The following is an 18299-nucleotide window of genomic DNA, read 5'->3' on the forward strand; positions in this document are numbered from 1 at the left end:
CCTTGGGTCTGATCCAAGAGGGCGCTCACATTTTCATGTCCACCTGCAGTCCCCTGGTAGCTCAACCTGGCAACATCACAGAACACGAGGCTCCCGTTGCAAACCCCCAAATTCCCAACCCAGCCAGATCAAAATAATGCATTGAAGCACGAGTAGTTTCCCTCTTCCTTGTAGTCTCCAAACTAAAACGGATACAGAACACGGAGGATGCACCGTGCGTGGGAAGGAAAGAGGCTCTGACCTGCCAGAACTCAGTGCCTGACCCAGGGCAGAGGAGAAAGGATCAGCAGGAAAGAAGCACTGGATCTCGTTTCCACTTTTTACACCCATACCCTCAAGGTGCCTAAGGGAGCCCTGCACATCGCCACTTGGACCAACCAGGGCTAAAGGCATTCAGAGAAGCAGGCAATAATTAATGTGGGCTATTAACTGTACATTAAACTAGATTAAAAAAAAGATAAATCTGATTTTCATTTGGAGTTCTCCTGCTACGAAAGCACTTTGCCATTTATTCCAGAAGCACAGCCACAGCCATTTGTCGCAGTAAGACCGCAAGAAGCGCTGTGGCCCCTAAGAGACTCCCCGCTACAATAAACCAGTTAGTAAAGCCCAATAAACTAAATGTCTCCATAAACCGGCCCCATCTCGACGGTGCTACGGCACTTCCTGCAGCTTTATGGGCACCGCTCGGTTCAGGCAACGATTCTCCCCAAGACCGTGAGTTTTATCTCAGCCCAGAGAAACCAGGAAGGCGAAACCCGGCAGCATCAACGGTCCACCTGTGCTAAGGTCGGATAGCAGATACATCCGGCAGTTGGGTTAGAAGGGAGACACCTCGCCGGCTAAGAATGCATTTAATGAACTAGCCCCACACATTCACTCAGACGGCGGAGAAAGGAGGGGGGACATCGCTGGCATGTCCAGCCCGCTGAACAGCTGCCTGCTGTTCCTCACCCCTCCATTCTCGTTGGGCTGCTGGCTGCGTCTCAGTGATGGATGGTGCTGACAGGTTAAATTACCCGGACCGCACATCTTTGGAGAGCCGGCGACAGAGATATTGCATTTTCTGATTACCTAGAACCTGCGCAGGGTTTTAAAACAGGAGGGTGGGGCGGACCGGAGCGAGGTTGCACAGACTGGGAAACTAATCGACGCCCCAACGGGCTGCAAAAGAGACACATTTTCAGCTAACGGAGAGATTTTCTTCCTTTCCCAGGGCCGAAGGGGCAACTTCCAATCTTGAGCGAACAGGCTGCAAGTCAGCGGGACTGCTTCGGAAGCACGATTCAAATCTGTGGCCATTTATGCCTGAAGGTGCCTCTCGCGGGGACTGGAAAGATGAACCCAGGTTGACAAAAACAGGACCACTCCGAAAGGTGCGCTCCTGCGAACGTGTTACCAATTACAGAGCAGAGATTCAAAAGCAGGCATCTGTTCATTGCTGCAAAATCCTGAACATGCAGTCTTCAGGATTTGTTTCTGGTGTGTTTTTTTAAGGGGGGGATGGACAGGGGGAGTTCTTAAAAGTCACCATATGGCTAGCAATGATCGGTCTTGAAAGAGGGGGGGGAATGAGCAGTCACTCAAGTGGGACCTATCACAACGCAGATGTATTGTGGCGGGGGGGGGGGGTGGAATCCTCCTAACCATCGTAGTAGAAATTGAAAGTGTGTCCTGTTCATTTTGAACCCAGCTGCAGTCATTTCAAAAATGTTGCTCTATGATAAAACACGAGGTTGCTTCGGTGAAGCGAGGAGCTCTCCTCTCTGCACTGGGCAGGCATCTCCAACGATGGGCTTCCTTCTGGACCAAGTCACGGAGGAGGAAGGGAGGTCCCCGATGAGATGCAGGACGCTGAGCCATTCATTGGGGGCCCCGTGCCCCACAGGCCGCCCCCTTTTGACCCCCCTGCCTGATATCAACATAAACTCAGCTTGAGCTCTTCCAGGAACTCTTTTTTACTCCTCACTTGACCTTGGGGATGTGGTTAACCTTGGCTTAGATTCTCCCCCACACATACAATTTGGGAGGCCACTCCCTGTTCCTCCAGCCTGGCCTGCCTTCAAACCATCTCATGGTGGGGAACTGCAAGAAAGCGACTTGGAAATCTGATGGGAAATTCCAAGGATCCGGTTATTTGAGCTGAGCGGACAAGCTGCACGCTTTGACGTAAGAACAGCCCTGCTGGATGAGGCCCGAGGCCTCTCTTGTCCACCAACCTGTTTCCCACCCCGGATGCCCCTGCAAAGTCCCAAGCAGGACGTGCAGGCATGCCTCCTCCCCTGCAACTGGGATTCAGAGGTATGGGCCAGGCAACGGAGAGAAACATGGCCCCACACCCTAACACACATACACACACCAGCCAGTCCTCTTTTTAAGAACCAGATGGGAACAAAACCCTGCTCGTTCCCACCATCAGACACATCTCTATCCAAGTGTCTCTCCTCTCTAATCCTGTTTGCTGATTTACAGGCTTGTTAATACACTCAATAGACTCCCTCTCACCCACAGCCCTGGAGAGCACAATTACAGCTCATACCAAGAAGCGCTGGAGGGCGCTTTCCCTCCCCCATATCTCCTTCTTGCTTTTGCTTTTGCTTTTTTTAAACAGAGGTACCAATGCAGCAAGATATATGAGCACACTTTAAACAATAATTTGGAGCCATCATTCAAGATGCTCGTGATATGACTAGACCGGCATCAATTCGGGGTTTAAGGTAAATCTGCATCTAGTTTCAGAGACATACATTTAAGGAAGTTCACTCTCCACTCCTTGAAGTTTGGGCAAGGAAAAATAAATGATGCTGCCGCACCCATAAGGGTTGGGGTGCAGAGAAGGGCTCCTGGCTGAGGGCCTGGACGCTACAGGACACGTGAAGAAAACCCTTCTATTGCCACTTTGACTAACTGCTGTGCTGAATGTCTGAACCGCACACACCCTACATATACACCGTACAGGACGGCCTCGATATTTCTGTGGGTTCCGTTCCTGGCTGCAACCGCAGGTACAGAAACTGTGAATATCGAATCATTGGGGCTATGGGATCGCAGGGCTTCGGTTCCTGGCTGTTGGGGAAATGATTTAAAATGATAGAAAATTGGCCGAATTGTGTGGGGAAATGTGAGGGGAAGCTCCCTACCATGCTTTGCTGATCCCCCGACTTGCGCAGCTCCCCCAAAATCGCCTACAAGTAGGCCAAAAATCACTTTTCTCTTCCCCCACCCCAACGGAGCCATTTTGAGGCTCTGAAACACAAAATGGTGGCCAGAAAAGACCTACAGGGACATTTCCGGCCACCCCGACCCGCAGATACATTAGGTTAGATGTCTTTTACCCGATGGGGGATACGCAAATCCACGGATAACAAGGTTCTCCTGTACTGCATTTTTAAATGGTTACAGGGGCCTGTCTTGTGGTGCGCAAGCCATTGTGGTGTGCCTTTGAAGTGCTACATCTTATTTAGTTCTGTAGATAAGCAGTTGGCTGTTTTTAAGTAACTAAACTCAGTCTCGCATTGGGGAATCTTCTTCTCGTATCGGAGAATCTTCTTGCATGTTACAATTAATATTTTTTTCAGTGTTTTCTCCAACTAAGATTGGCCAATTCTTGCATCATCGTAGTTGCTGACTTGGAACACCAGACTACCTCTGAACACAAACTTCCAACACCAGAGTTATACTTCCTATGAATATGGAGGGTCCCCTTAGCCAGCATGGGTAAAAGCTACTGGTAAGCTTCCCTTTCCCACAATGACCAAACAGATTTTCTTTTTCAAAACAGCTGCAAATGCAGTTATCCTAAAAACCTTTGGTTTAAGATAAGATGCTTTCCATGTTCACTCCTGCTTTAGAAAGCGTGCCCTTTGAGAACTAGTTTCCACTCCATATAAAATGTCAAGATTTTGTACAGCCTCACACACGATGTTGCTTTAGAAATGAGACTCCATTGCACCCACACCCTTGCTTTGGTCTTTCAGTTCAAGCTTGGGCTGTTGGGGGGGATGCATCCAGGCATAAACCGAAGAGGTACAGCCTCCCCATCACTTGATAGAGATGCCCCTGGTGAACTACTGCCCTATGCATCACTACAAGGCACGGCGTTTCCCCAAAATGCCACCTATCTAGAAAGTGCCCAACCGAAAGTCAACAAGTCTCCAGTCCAGCCATAATAACTTCCTACAGACACACTCAAGGGTCGGTCTGATGAATCTCTAAAAGCCAGCCTGAAGCCAGCCTAAAGGTTCAGGGGCTCACCAGGAAAAAAAATGGGGTGGGGGCACTTTGAACCTTTACTCATTAGTAAACCTTGCCCTTATGAATACAATAAAATATGTGCACGAATAGACCCTGGTGTGTTGCTGTTAGGCAACAGGTAACTCAGTGGTCTGACTAGGCACAAGGCAGCTTTGCCGAGGAACACCTTAAAGACAAACAAATGCATTGTGACACATTAGCTAGTGCTGGATAGAGCCCACTTTGACAGATGCAAGAAGTGTGATCAGACAATATGGAGGGGAGGGGAGTGTAAAGAGTGGGGCCAAAAGGCCAGGAAAGGCAAGGGCTAGCAGGAGACAGCACTGTCTTCAACACTTACTAAGAAGCCGAGGGGGAGAGAGGTGTGAATGGAACAAGTCCGCCTTCGGTTCTTCTGCAGCTGTTTCTTCTCCCTTTGAGAGCCGAGAGCCAAGCACCAACACACACACACACACACACACACACACGTCTCTGCACTCCCCAGCCCAATCCCTGCCTCCAAAGTGGGAGTTTGGGGTGAATTACCGCCCAACGGAGGCCTTGGAAACACATTAAGCACAGCCCCGATCTCGGCAGTAAATTATCCCCACAGGCAGAATGATCTATTAATCACTTATTTATTTTAAAAGGGAAAGGAGCTCATTTAACCTTTTTATTTACCTTTGGCAGTCAAGATAAACACCATATTTCAGCACCGGCTCTTATCCACCTAACAGCTTTATACTTCGGGGGCTGCGATCCGCCAGATGCTTTTAAACAGGCTTCTCTCGGCTGGTCTTCTCCCGGGCTTCCTTGTAAGCGTCCACAGTTCTTTAAGACAACATTGGCCAAGCATCCACACTGTTGCCTGGATCTGTGTGCATGCGTGTGCACACATGCTGCTGCGGTCCTTTTCTATTGCCCATGACTTTCTGTAAGAATACCCAAGGTCCTTTGGGTTCGAGTCTCTAGCCCTCAAGAGTATACAAGTTTATTTCAACAGGACATACACAAACATACAGAACTCCATGGTACCTTTGATTAAATTATTGACGTCTTCATCTAAGATGTCCCATGATGTGTGTGCATGTGTTTGCTGTGACAAACTCCCATGGTGCCACTCTGAAATTTTAAAGGCATGGCAGCAATTGATACCATCAGCCCCAGTGTGGGTGGAAACCAAGAGCACGTTTGCAAGAGGTACCCTTGCCACTATAGCCAAGCAACTAAACTATCTTCTCAGCAACTCCCATCATATATACGGGGTATATATATCATGTATTTCACACTTAAATGCCCACACCCCTCCCACCCTCCCCCCACCCGCTCTCTCTCTCTCTCTCTCTCTCTCTCTCTCACACACACACACACACACACAACCAGCAATTCAGCATGTTTCAGAACATATCCTTCAACCATGGTTCACCTTTCTATCCTATATCCTCCATCTCTCATTTTTAATACATTTTATACTTTGTAAGGGTGGTTGGGATTCTTTTTTTTTTTTTAAGCATTAACACAAAACAAAGGCAGAAAGCTTTGTAAAATGGCAAGGATTTTCCTTTAATTCACTGCTGTCATTTTGCTTAAATTTTAGATGTTCTCCATGGTGGGGTGGGGTTGGAAATAAGATTTTTCAAGCAGTTAACAAAGAGGGCTCAACATCAGGGCAGGCAAAGCACAACATTTTGAACCCTTAAGGGGGAAGAACTGATTCACAGGGCTCATCCACGTGGATTTCTCCAGCAACAGGGCCACTCCAAACCCTTCCTAGCTTCTCCCTAACCAAAAGGAGTCTTTATTTCTTTCTTTTTGGTTTATTTTATTTTGCCACTTGCAGATTGCCGCAAGCAGAGCCACCTGACTGCGAGATCCTGAGGAGGTTCCGCATTATTAATTAAATTAAACCGCAGAAATAATTGCACGCACACACATCCGTCCAAGGCAGGCTGTCACTAGCCAACAAGAAAGTTGGATGTTAACTCCATCAGCGTAACTGTCGCGCGGCTGTTAAGAGAAAATAAATGCATCCCAAACCGACAATTTCATTTAAGAAGAGTGGAGGGGGGGAAAATGGTATCGGGGAGGATTAATGAGCCAAAGGGTTTGTGTTTTCAATTGGATATAAAATGCAAACATACTAAGTTGTGATATCATCATTTAACCTTAATGTTCAATAGAGTTCCGATCGCAAGCACACCAGAGGGGCAATTAACCATGAGCCGTGAAAGAGAGAACATTCCAAGTGGGAGAGGAGGCGGAGAAGAAGAGGGGAGAGAAGGGGGGGATACATCAGTGATAAAGAATGCACAGCCTAGCATTTCAAAGGAGTAGAGCCGGGAGTTTAAACGCCCAGCTCAACCGAGAAACACACAAGGGCGTTTTGCAGCATCATGAAAACGACTGATTTCGACAGAAGACGAGGAAGGGGGGGGCACACCTTCATGGGTTGCCCTGGCTTGAAGGGGCTGCGCTGGAGCTCTTCTCCATCCTGGCCTAATCACAGCACGCGCCAAAAGGGAGGAGAGCTGGTCTTGTGGTAGCAATCATGGATGGTCCCCTGTACTAAGCACAGAATGAATGAATGAATGAATGAATGGAGACTAGAAGTGTGAGCACTGGAAGATCTTCCCCTGGGGGGATGAAGCCGCTCTGGATAGAGCAGAAGGTTCCAAGTCCCCTCCCTGGCAGCATCTCCAAGCTAGGGCTGGGAGATACTCCCACCTGCAACCCTGGAGAAGCCACTGCCAGCCTGGGTAGACGATACTGAACTAGCTGGACCAAGGGTTTGACTCAGAAGAAGGCAGCTGCCTATGTCCCTAACCATATGCTTGGCCATCCCTCTAGGACAGGGGTGCCGAACCTGATGTCCTCCAGATGCTGAAGAACTACTATCCAGCCGTGGTAGGGGATCTACCACGTAGTAGTAACATCTAGCAAAAGATGTTACTACTGGCATCCAGTAGTAACATCTGGCAAACCACAGGATGGGAGCCTAGATGATGCTGGGTAACGCAGCACTGCCTGGCCATACTCGGGGGGGCAAAGCAGACACAAGGCAGGAAACCAGCGGTGAGCTCTCCGGGTATTTCTACAGAAAGTTCAAGTGGCCCCTGGGGGTTCCTGACCTAACCGGTCACACACCAGAAGGTGCCACCAGTCCAGCTGGAGAACAACAGTCATTGTGAAGAACCACTCTGCTACATGAGCCCAGAGGCCTGTTTTCCACCATGGCCACCAAAATGGGTCCAGGAAGGGGACATATATAGGCAAATAACCCCTTCTCATCACTCCTTCACAGCTACTAGTATCCAGAGCCTGTAATTTCACCCCATCTCCCTAGCAGAACAAAGAGCTTAGGAACATACACAGTTGCCTTATACCGAGTCAGCTCATTGGTCCATCTGGCTCAGTAATGATTGAGAGGCCGCTGGCTGTAATAAAGTAAATGAAATGGCTCAGCACTGACAATGACTGGCAGTGGCTGTCCGAGGCTTCAGGCAGGAGTCTCTCTCAGCCTTAACTGGAGACGCTGCCAGAACCGAACCCAAGACCTTCTACATGCAAAGCAGATGCTCTCCCACTGAGCTACAGTTCCATCATCAAAAGAATCAGGAGGGAAGTACCACTTCACATCAAGGACTAGGAGTAACAGACTCAGACAGGAAGCTGACTTATACGCCGTCAGATCCTTGGTCCCTCTCACTCGGTATTGTCTACCCCAGGGATTCTCAACATTGGGTCCCCAGATGTTACTGGACTTCCAACTCCCAAAATATCCAGTCACAGTGGCCTTTGGAAGGGGATTATGGGAGTGGAAGTCCAATAACTTCTGGGGACCCAACGTTGAGAATCCCTGGTCTACCCTGACTGGCAATGCCTTCTCTGGGTCTCTCCCAGCCCTTTCTGGGGAGGCTACCAAGGGCTGAACCCGGGACCTTCTGCATGCCAAGCCAATGCTCCATCTCTGGGCTACAGCCCCATTTTCAAAATGTTGGTATGTTTCACACAGGCGACTCAGGAAGCGGAGTCATCTAGCTCGGTGTTGTCTGCACTGACGGACAGCAGCTCTCAAAGTTTCTGGACAGGTGTCTCTCCCAGCCCTACTTGGGACTACTGCCAGCGATTGAACCCGGTACCTTCTACGTACAGACGACCCAGCTCTCAGCTGCAGCCCCATCCTCTTAGCTTCACGGAAGAGGTGATTTCGATTAAGACATGCAGAGGCGAAGAGCTCAAGGTTCCCTCTCACGGCAGTGGTGCTCCCATCAAGAACCGAGCCCTGCGACTGCTTCTAATCATTTGTGGTCAGCATCTCGTGTGCTTTGGCCCTCAGAAGCAACGCTGGAATGATGGTTTCGGCCCGTGTAGGAGCAGAAACAAAGTGCAGCCCCAATCCGGGATTCAAGGTAGAACAAAAGAATTCAGGGAGAAGCGGCCAAGAAGATACACCCTGCAGGAATCTTCCCGATCAGCTCCCTGCCTCTCTGCAAATATCTGTTTAGTACATAAAGAGCAAAATCAACTCAATCACTGAAAGCAGTTAAGGAGAAGGAATATTTCCTCCTCACTCAGTGAATAATTTATTGCCCGAGCTATCATTATAATAGCAACAACAATAAAAGAAACATTTCCCAAACTTGTAACACAGGAAAACGTACACAGAATTTAAAAGGGGAAAAAAATCATATTCCAGGCTCATAAATCAATGGGGGTGGGGAAGTAGAGGAAGTGGGGGAAACCGCAGCAGACAAAAGAGGGACTACGGCTTCTCTCTCACCCCACCATCCACCTCCACACCCCAGCTTCCAATCACCATCACAGAAAATGTGAATCTGGTCACGTCACGCCCAGCTACAACCAGCACATGTTCAGAATATTACAGCGCAAAGGCTGTCCCAGAAAGATTACAGGAGGGCAGTGTAGTACAGGAGGCCATCAACGGAAGGGTGGAATTACTGCCACCGATACGCCTTCATTTCAAATCCACCACTTAAAATCCCGCAGAAACACCAGCAAGCCAGGACTCCTCAACTCTGCAGTCAACCCAGTGAGCGTCACTATTTTCCGCGTGCCTAAAAACCTTCAGTGTGAGAGCGATTTCCCACCGTGCTGACCTCCGCACAGCCCTACACTCTTCTTGGTGCTGGGAGAGCCCTTTAAGAGAGACGGAGCCCTCCCTTCTGAGCTCTAGGGCTACACTTCCCAGCATGCAGTGCACGTCTTCTTCCAAGATGGTGCAGAGGCTCAAGGAGCCCCACCAGACCAAGGCAAGGCACAGCACTGCGCGGCGAAAATGGCCATCTCCACATGGTGCCAGAAGGATTTTCCAGAGTATTCAGCTTTGGCTCAAGCATCACACCGGCCCCATGAACCATTAGTCAGGGAGCAGCACTGAGGGTTGATGGGGGTCACTGCTGGCCCCCTGGCCTTACAATGAACACCAGTGATTTGCTAACTAGTCCCCCTCGTCCTTTTCAGCGGCATTAGTCATATTTCTTCCTTGCCGTTCTTCCAAGGAGTTCAAGATGGCATACATTGCTCACTCTCCCTTGACTCCCTGCAACAACCCTGCGAGGTAGGTCAGGTTAAGAGATGGCGACTGGCACAAGGCCACTCAGAGAGCTTTACAGACAAGCAGGGACTAGAACCTCAAATGCCCCGGCCCTTTCCAATGCTATAAGGGTCTGTCACCACAACGGAAAGCTCGTTTGCCCCCTTTCTGGGTCCTGGCAGAAAGGAACAGAGCTGCTTATCAACTCACAGTGTGGAAGCTTACTGAGGGATACAAAAGGATGTCATGTGACCCATGACACAGGGATAATGTTTTTATGGATATTGGTGGTTTTCATCCAAAAAAATCAGATTTTTATATGTTTTAACTGCTAAATTATTGGTTTGTTTTGTGTTGTAAACTGCCTAGTGACTTTGGTAGTGGATGGTATACACATTTGTTGAATAAATAAATAAAATAAATGATGTCTTCAGGGTTCGGTCTGGGCCCGGCTACGGCTTCTGAAGTGATCGTGTCCATCGCTTGGGACAGCACTGCACACCAACACCAACCCAGACTTTCCTTGCTGCAGGCTCTTAATTTGCCTGCTGCCACAGACTGCAGTGTTTCAGTTTCTCTTCCCTCGGTCCTCCCTGTTTGTTCGTTTTTGTTACGATTGCGATGTTTGTGTTTTATGCCTCTGGGCAGCAGAGGGGTCTGATGCTGAAACAAGGCCAAGAGTCAGCTTGCTTTTGTGGATTTGGGGAGGGGCCAACACCAAGGAACAACACCCCTTACCTTTTCCTCCATGAATCGGTCTAATCCCCTTTTTAAAGTGGTCTAGTTTGGTGACCTGGGAAGAGCAGACACAGCTGTGAAGCTGAGAAGGTGAGCAAGCCTTTCTAAGCATCTAGCCTTTTCTCCCTCAAACAAACAAACTAACAAGAAGAGGAGAGTTTTGCAGGGGCTGTTTCTCTTTAAGGGGTAGGTCTTAGTCTCTCTATCTTTGTGAGTGTTACTTGTTAGGGTTCCTTGTTAGGGTTAAGATATCAGAGGGCTAGGAGTTCTTAGGGTTCCCTAAAGGCACTGTTTGCTCATTGGTGGGGGTGGAGTCAGCTAGGGCTGGGCGGGGCCCCACATTCCTTTCCTTTGGCTCTCATCCTGTGTGACAGTTGGAAGGCTACTCTACATATGAGGTGAAGGCCCGAGAGCATAGCGAACAGGGATAGCGAACAGGACGTAGGAGTTTTGCAGGAGTTTAGCGGGAAGTGTGCGGGGGAGCCTGGAACGAGCCCCTGAAATCGCGATCGCAATCGCGATCACAAGGAGCCTGGTGGAGAAGAGAACGTAAGTACATATCCCTCCCTCATATCCCTCATATTCTTGGGAAAGGCTGTGGACAGTTAAATAGCTGACCATTACAGCTGAGACCTATCCTAACAAAATATCTAATAAACGGACAATAAGCTCCCTAAATACTGTAAAGAGCTAACTAAAACAGTATGAAGATAGAAGGTCAGCAGGGGAAGGGGCACTTCCCAGTGTATTGCACAGAGTGCCACATGTACGACTATTTGCCCCATAGGCAGAAGTCGTGGGTGTGTGCTCGGTGCAAGGAGCTCCTGGCTCTCAGGGAACAAATCCGTTCCCTCGAGACCAAGGTGGCGGATCTGGAGAAGCTCAGAGAGATAGAGAGGCATGTGGACGAGACCTTCAGGGATGTGATAGAGGCATCCCACTCCAGGGCCGGTAGCTCCTCTGCTGTCAGGGAGAATGAAGGTCTTGGGCAAGGAGGACATCAGTCTGAGGAAGAGGGAGATGCTCCTTTAGAAGGGACCCCTTCCGTGGATGATGAGCCCATATCCTCTCGCACAGGGGATACTCCTCTGGGGGGTGGGGGCCTCCTTGTAGTTGGTGATTCGATCATTAGGGGGATAGAGAGATGGGTTTGTGACCCGCGTGTTGACTGCACGGTGACTTGCCTGCCTGGTGCGAAGGTTGCAGACATTACGTAGCGTCTAGACAGGCTCCTAGGCAGTGCTGGGGAGGAGACAGCTGTCGTGGTGCACGTCGGCACCAACGATGTGGGGAAATGCAGTCGGGAGGTCCTGGAAGCCAAATTTAGGCTGATAGGTAGCATTTTGAAGTCCAGGACCCCCAAGGTAGCATTCTCAGAAATGCTACCTGTTCCATGCACAAGTACTGTGAGACAGGCAGAGCTGAGGGGTTTCAATGCGTGGATGAGATGGTGGTGCCGGGAGGAGAGGTTTAGATTTGTTAGGCACTGGGACACATTTTGGGGCAAGCAAGGCCTGTACAAAAGGGACAGGCTGCACTTGAACCAAGATGGAACCAGACTGCTGGCGCTTAAAATAAAAAAGGTTGCAGAGCAGCTTTTAAAATGACACTTGGGGAACAGCCGATGGGAGCTGGGCAGTATCCCGTTTGGCAAAAGCCATCCTTTAAAGTGTGAGGCTGCAAAGAATGCAAATAAAACAGAAGGGGATGGAGCAAAACCGCATAAAGAGCAGATGGGAACCTGTGCCAGCAGGTCAAAGAGTCAAAAGAGTAGCATACATCAGGGGAGAGATTCAGCGTATAGGGGCTTGTATGCCAATGCCAGAAGCCTCCGAACCAAGATGGGTGAGCTGGAGTGCTTGGTTGCTAACGCAGAAATAGACATAGTGGGCATAACAGAAACATGGTGGAACAGTGAGAACCAGTGGGACACTGTTATCCCTGGGTATAAACTCTACAGAAAGGACAGGGAGGGGTGCCTTCGAGGACGGGTAGCACTGTATGTTAAAGAAGGGATAGAATCTAATAAGCTAGAAAACCTAAGTGGACTGGAGTCCTCCACAGAAACCCTGTGGGTGACTATACAAGGTCGGAAAGGAAACGTGCTACTGGGGACGTGCTATCGCCCTCCGGATCAAAATGATGACAGTGACTGGGAGTTGCAGGAGGAAATCAGGGAGGCATCAAGGAGAGGCAGAGCTGTAATAATGGGTGATTTCAACTACCCACACATAGACTGGGTAAATTCACATTCAAGTCAGGACAAAGAGGTCATATTTCTAGATACGCTAAATGACTGTGCCCTAGAACAGTTGGTCATGGAACCAACCAGAGAGAAGGCGACCTTAGATCTAATTCTGAGTGACACCCCAGGACCTGGTGCGTGATGTCAGTGTCATCGACCCTTTAGGGAACAGTGACCACAGTGCCATCAAATTCAGCATACATGCGGGGAAAGAATCACCAAGGATGTCTAACACAGACATTTTGAATTTCAGAAGAGGAAACTTCTCCAAAATGAGTATGGTGAAAAAAAAGCTGAGGGGGAAAATCTGGAGAGTCACTTCGCTCCAGAGTGCATGGAGTTTACTCAAAACCACAATACTAGAAGCCCAGTTAGATTGTATACCCAAAAGGAGGAAAGGTACCACTAAGTCCAGGAGGATGCCAGCATGAATAACGGGTACCGTCAAGGAAGCCATAAAAGGGAAGAAGACTTCCTTCCGAAATTGGAAGGCCTGTCCAAACGAAGAGAACAAAAAGGAACACAAACTCTGGCAAAAGAAATGCAAGGTGACAATAAGGGAGGCAAAAAGAGAGTCTGAGGAACATTTAGCCAAAAGTATCAAGGGGAATAACAAAAACTTCTTTAAGTACATCAGAAGCAGGAAACCTGCCAGGGAGGCGCTTGGGCCATTAGACAATGAGGGAGTGAAAGGGATTATTAAGGAGGATATGGAGGTTGCAGAGAAACTGAATGAGTTCTTTGCGTCTGTCTTCACGGCAGAGGATACTGAGCATATACCTGTTCCTGAACCAGGCTTTTTAGGGATGGAGGCTAGAGAGCTGAGTCAGATAAAAGTGACAAGGGATGATGTTCTAAACTGTCTAGAAAAACTGAAAGCTAACAAATCACCAGGGCCGGATGGCATCCATCCAAGAGTCCTCAAAGAACTCAAATGTGAAATTGCCAACATTCTTGCTAAAATATTTAACTTATCCCTGAAATCGGGCTCTGTACCAGAGGACTGGAGAGTGGCAAACGTAACACCGATTTTCAAAAAGGGATCCAGGGGAGATCCGGGAAATTACAGGCCAGTTAGCCTAACATCCGTTCCAGGCAAATTGATGGAAAGCATCCTCAAGGATAAAATTGTAAAGCACCTAGAAGAACAGGCCCTGCTCGGAGTGAGCCAGCATGGCTTCCGCAAAGGTAAATCTTGCCTCACCAACCTTTTGGACTTCTTTGAGAATGTCAACAAGTGTGTGGATAAACGTGATCCAGTTGACATAGTCTACCTGGAATTCCAAAAAGCTTTTGACAAAGTTCCTCATCAAAGGCTCCTGAGGAAACTTAGCTGTCATGGGATAAAGGGACAAGTACATGTGTGGATTGCTAACTGGTTGAAAGACAGGAAACAGAGGGTAGGTATAAATGGAGAGTTTTCACAATGGTGGGAAGTAAGAAGTGGGGTCCCCCAGGGATCTGTACTGGGACCGGTGCTTTTTAATGTATTCATAAATGATCTAGAAGCAGGGGTAAGCAGCGACGTGGCCAAATTTGCAGATGATACCAAACTCTTCCAGGTAGTGAAATCTCAAACGGATTGTGAGCAGCTCCAAAAGGATCTCTCCAACCAGGGGGAGTGGGCGACAAAATGGCAAATGCGGTTCAATGTTAGCAAGTGTAAAGTGATGCACATTGGGACGAAAAACCCCAACTTCAAGTATATGCTGATGGGATCTGAGCTGTCGGTGACGGACCAGGAGAGGGATCTTGGGGTTGTGGTTGACAGCTCGTTGAAAGTGTCTATTCAATATGCGGCAGCTGTGAAAAAGGCAAATTCCATGCTAGGGATCATTAGGAAGGGGATTGAAAATAAAACGGCTAACATTATAATGCCCTTATACAAAACTATGGTGCGACCACACTTGGAGTACTGCGTACAGTTCTGGTCACCACATCTTAAAAAGGACATTGTTGAACTGGAGAAGGTACAGAAAAGGGCAACCAAGATGATCAGGGGACTAGAGCACCTTTCCTATGAGGCAAGACTACAACACCTGGGGCTTTTTAGTTTAGAAAAAAGACGACTGCGGGAGACATGATAGAGGTCTATAAAATCATGCATGGTGTGGAGAAAGTGGAGAGAGAGAGATTCTTTTCCCTCTCACACAACACTAGAACCAGGGCTCACTCCATGAAATTGATTGCCAGAAGGTCTAGGACCAACAAACAGAAGTACTTTTTCACACAACACATGATCCACTTGTGGAACGCTCTGCCTCAGGATGTGGTGACAGCCAACAACCTGGATGGCTTTAAGAGGGGTTTGGATGACTTCATGGAGCAGAGGTCTATCAATGGCTACTAGTCGGAGGGCTGTAGGCCACCTCCTGCCTCAAGGGCAGGGTGCCTCTGAGTACCAGTTGCAGGGGAGTAATGGCAGGTGAGAGGGCATGCCCTCAACTCCTGACTGTAGGCTCCCAATGGCATCTGGTGGGCCACTGTGCGAAACAGGATGCTGGACTAGATGGGCCTTGGGCCTGATCCAGCAGGGCTGTTCTTATGTTCTTATGACCATAACCACATTCTGCGGCAGCAGATTCCATAGTTTACCTACATGTTGTGTAAGGAAGTACTTTCTTTTGTCTGTCCTGATTAAGAACGTACAAACAGCCCTGCTGGATCAGGCCCAAGGCCTATCTAGTCTAGCATCCTGTTTTCCACAGTCGCCCACTAGATGCCTCCGAGATGCCCACAGGCAAGGGGTGAGGGCGTGCATGAAGGGAATCTCCCAGCACTTAGCTTCAACAAGCCTTTTTGAGTGCCAGAGTGAAACACTGTCGATACAGAAACAAGACCCTGGGGTCCTGCTTTTAGGCTCTCTGTCCCCTCGTAGCAACCAAGTAGTAGGACGTCATCTAAATATGTCTCACAGCATGTTAGGGAGCGGCACTTTCCATTTTCTACAACACTCCAAATAGCTGGTATACGAGGGTGAAGAGGAATCAGCCGAAAGCCCAAGGAGGGGCACCTTACCTCGGGAACGGTTCCTGCGTTTCCGCCTCCCGACCGACGAACTGCGAAGTGCTGGCTGCAGCTGGCCTATCTCGATGGGCGTGTTGGTCCGGAAGCTCTCCTTGAACTTCTGCATCAGGGACTCCACTGTTTCTTGAGTCACCTCCGCAACTGCAAGGAAGGGAGAGGAAAGTTAAGGTGGAGCGTGTAGGCGGAACACTCAGTACCCATCCCGGAAGCCACCTGCCCAGAGGGGTGGGGTGCCACAGTAAGGCGCCAATGACAAGGATAAATAGAACAGGACCTTTCTCATCTACCTGAAGAACCCACTCGCTTAAACCGCAAGATTGCTTTGTCCCACTAGTTAAGCAACACCAGCCTTGAAGTAAGAACAGCCCTGCTGGATCAGGCCCAAATGGCAATGCATGTATTGCCTGGATGCCCTGCCCTTCTTCCAGTCATCAAATTTACAACGGTGTACGCAGGGACCTCGAGTGATCTTCCATCCGGGCACTGACCGAACCTCGACTTGCTAGGTTTCAGCACAGTTGATACAGCTCATTCCTTCAGAACACGCGGGAGGAGGTGCCACAGCACAAGCTTTACAGGAAGGAATCTCCAAGTTCAATACAATGACTTATTACGATTCTTTATATACTGCTTTTCAATGAATCACTTGCATCAACAAGGAAAAACTTCTCAAAGCAGTTTACCTAGCAGTAGAAGAAGGGGAAGAGGGAGGAAGAGGAGGAGGTGGTGTTTCCGTGTCCTCCAAAGGACTCTCAGAAACACACGGGAGACACCAGCAACAGGCACTGGAGGGTTGTTGTGCTGGGGCTGGGTGGGGCCCGTTACTTTCCCCCTGCTAAATACAAGAGAATCACCACTTTGAAAGGTGTCTCTTTGCCTAGTTAGCATCTCCAGGGAGAACTGGGAAAGATCCCTGAGTGACATCCTGGGGAGACACTGCCAGATAACAGAGACAAGACCGAGCTCGGCTCAGCGTAAAACCGATCCATATGTCTGCCTGTGCAATCAAGGCCTCGGAATCACAGAATTACACTGGCAAGAGACCCCACACAAGGACAGCGTCTCCGTGGACTGCTCCTGCAGATTTACTAGCCTGCACCCCACAGAGCACTCCCCCTCCCTGTAATCTTTGTTTCCTTCTGTTCTTCTTGAAACCCCGGCCAGCATTCGATTCCAAAGTTATCCAACACAAACCTTGCCTTCCGTGCCTAATTCCACTGACCCGTGTCACTGTGCTGCCTCGTGGGCAAACGTCATCTAGCCAAGTGGATTGGCCAAACTCATTCAAGGAAGTGCCTGAGTCAAGAAGCCAAGGAAGGCCCGGGGCGGATTAAGAAACCAATGCATTAACCCTGCTGGCCTGCCTTGGCCCGGAGAGGCACTTGATATGAATTACACTTGGAAGTGTCTGCACACCTGGGGGATTGCAATTCTCATCCCAGCAGGAGGCAGAGCCTGCTCTATAGGACACACCAGGAGTGTGGGGGTGGCTGTGCAGCATGGAAAGTGTGTTAACTGAGGGAGGGTCCCCCCTACAGCTACACCATGGTGGAGAAGGCTGCGGCAGAGCTGATGGAGAGACGGGATTCTGTTCGGAATGAAAGTCTTCTTCCAGTCAGGCAACAAGAGATGGGAGCTACATCCGATGAGTCCCAGTGCCAGGGAAAGTAACAGATAAAGATCCCACACCCGTGTTCCCCGTAACAGGGATTCCCAGGTGCTGACTGCACCTCCCATAATCTCCAGCTGCGATGGCCCAAGGCCATTATGGGAATTAGGAACATAGGAAGTTGTTATTATTAATATTTTTACATTTATATCCCGCTCTTCCTCCAAGGAGCCCAGAGCGGTGTACTACATACTTGAGTTTCTCTTTCACAACAACCCTGTGAAGTAGGTTAGGCGGAGAGAGAAGTGACTGGCCCAGAGTCACCCAGCAAGTCTCATGGCTGAATGGGGATTTGAACTCAGGTCTCCCCGGTCCTAGTCCAGCACTCTAACCACTACACCACGCTTGCCTTATATTGAGTTAGACCATCGGTCCATCTTGTTCAGTATTGTCTACAGCAGGGATTCTCAACGTTGGGTCTCCTGATGTTATTGGACTTCAGCTCCCATAATTCCCAGCCCCAGTGACCTTTGGTTGGGGATTATGGGAGTTGAAGTCCAAGAACATCTGGGGACCCAACGTTGAGAATCCCTGGTGTACAGGGAGTGGCAGCGGCTTCTCCAAAGCTGAAGGCAAGAGTCGTCTCCTATCATGGAGATGCTGCCAGGGAGGGAACTTGGGACCTTCTGCCTGCAAGTAGGCAGGTGTTCTTCCCAGACAGGCCCCACCCCCTAAAGGGGATCTCTTACAGGGCTCACACATGGAATCTCCCATTCAAATGCAAAACAGAGCAGACCCTGCTTAGCAAAGGGGAGAGTACATGCTTTCTACTACAAGTAGTCAGAAACATCTGGGAATCCCTGTTACCGGGAACACTGCCCACCCACCCCCCC

General features: G+C 49.2%; 1 protein-coding gene across 10 annotated transcripts in view; it reads right to left on the reverse strand.

Annotated features, from left to right (window-relative positions):
- Positions 1–18299, reverse strand: part of ASTN2 (astrotactin 2) — a 582654-nt gene that overhangs the window by 332305 nt on the left and 232050 nt on the right. For all 10 annotated transcript variants that reach the window (XR_008312700.1, XR_008312701.1, XM_053281796.1 and 7 more), the window contains one exon: positions 15789–15938. Coding sequence is in view for 8 of the 10 variants with exons in the window: in XM_053281796.1 (XP_053137771.1) it covers positions 15789–15938 (150 nt within the window). In the remaining 2 variants the exon portion in view is untranslated. The remainder of the gene's footprint in view (positions 1–15788; positions 15939–18299) is intronic.

The sequence above is a fragment of the Hemicordylus capensis genome, chromosome 17 (genome assembly GCF_027244095.1).
Source record: "Hemicordylus capensis ecotype Gifberg chromosome 17, rHemCap1.1.pri, whole genome shotgun sequence".
Taxonomy (NCBI): Eukaryota; Metazoa; Chordata; class Lepidosauria; order Squamata; family Cordylidae; genus Hemicordylus; species Hemicordylus capensis.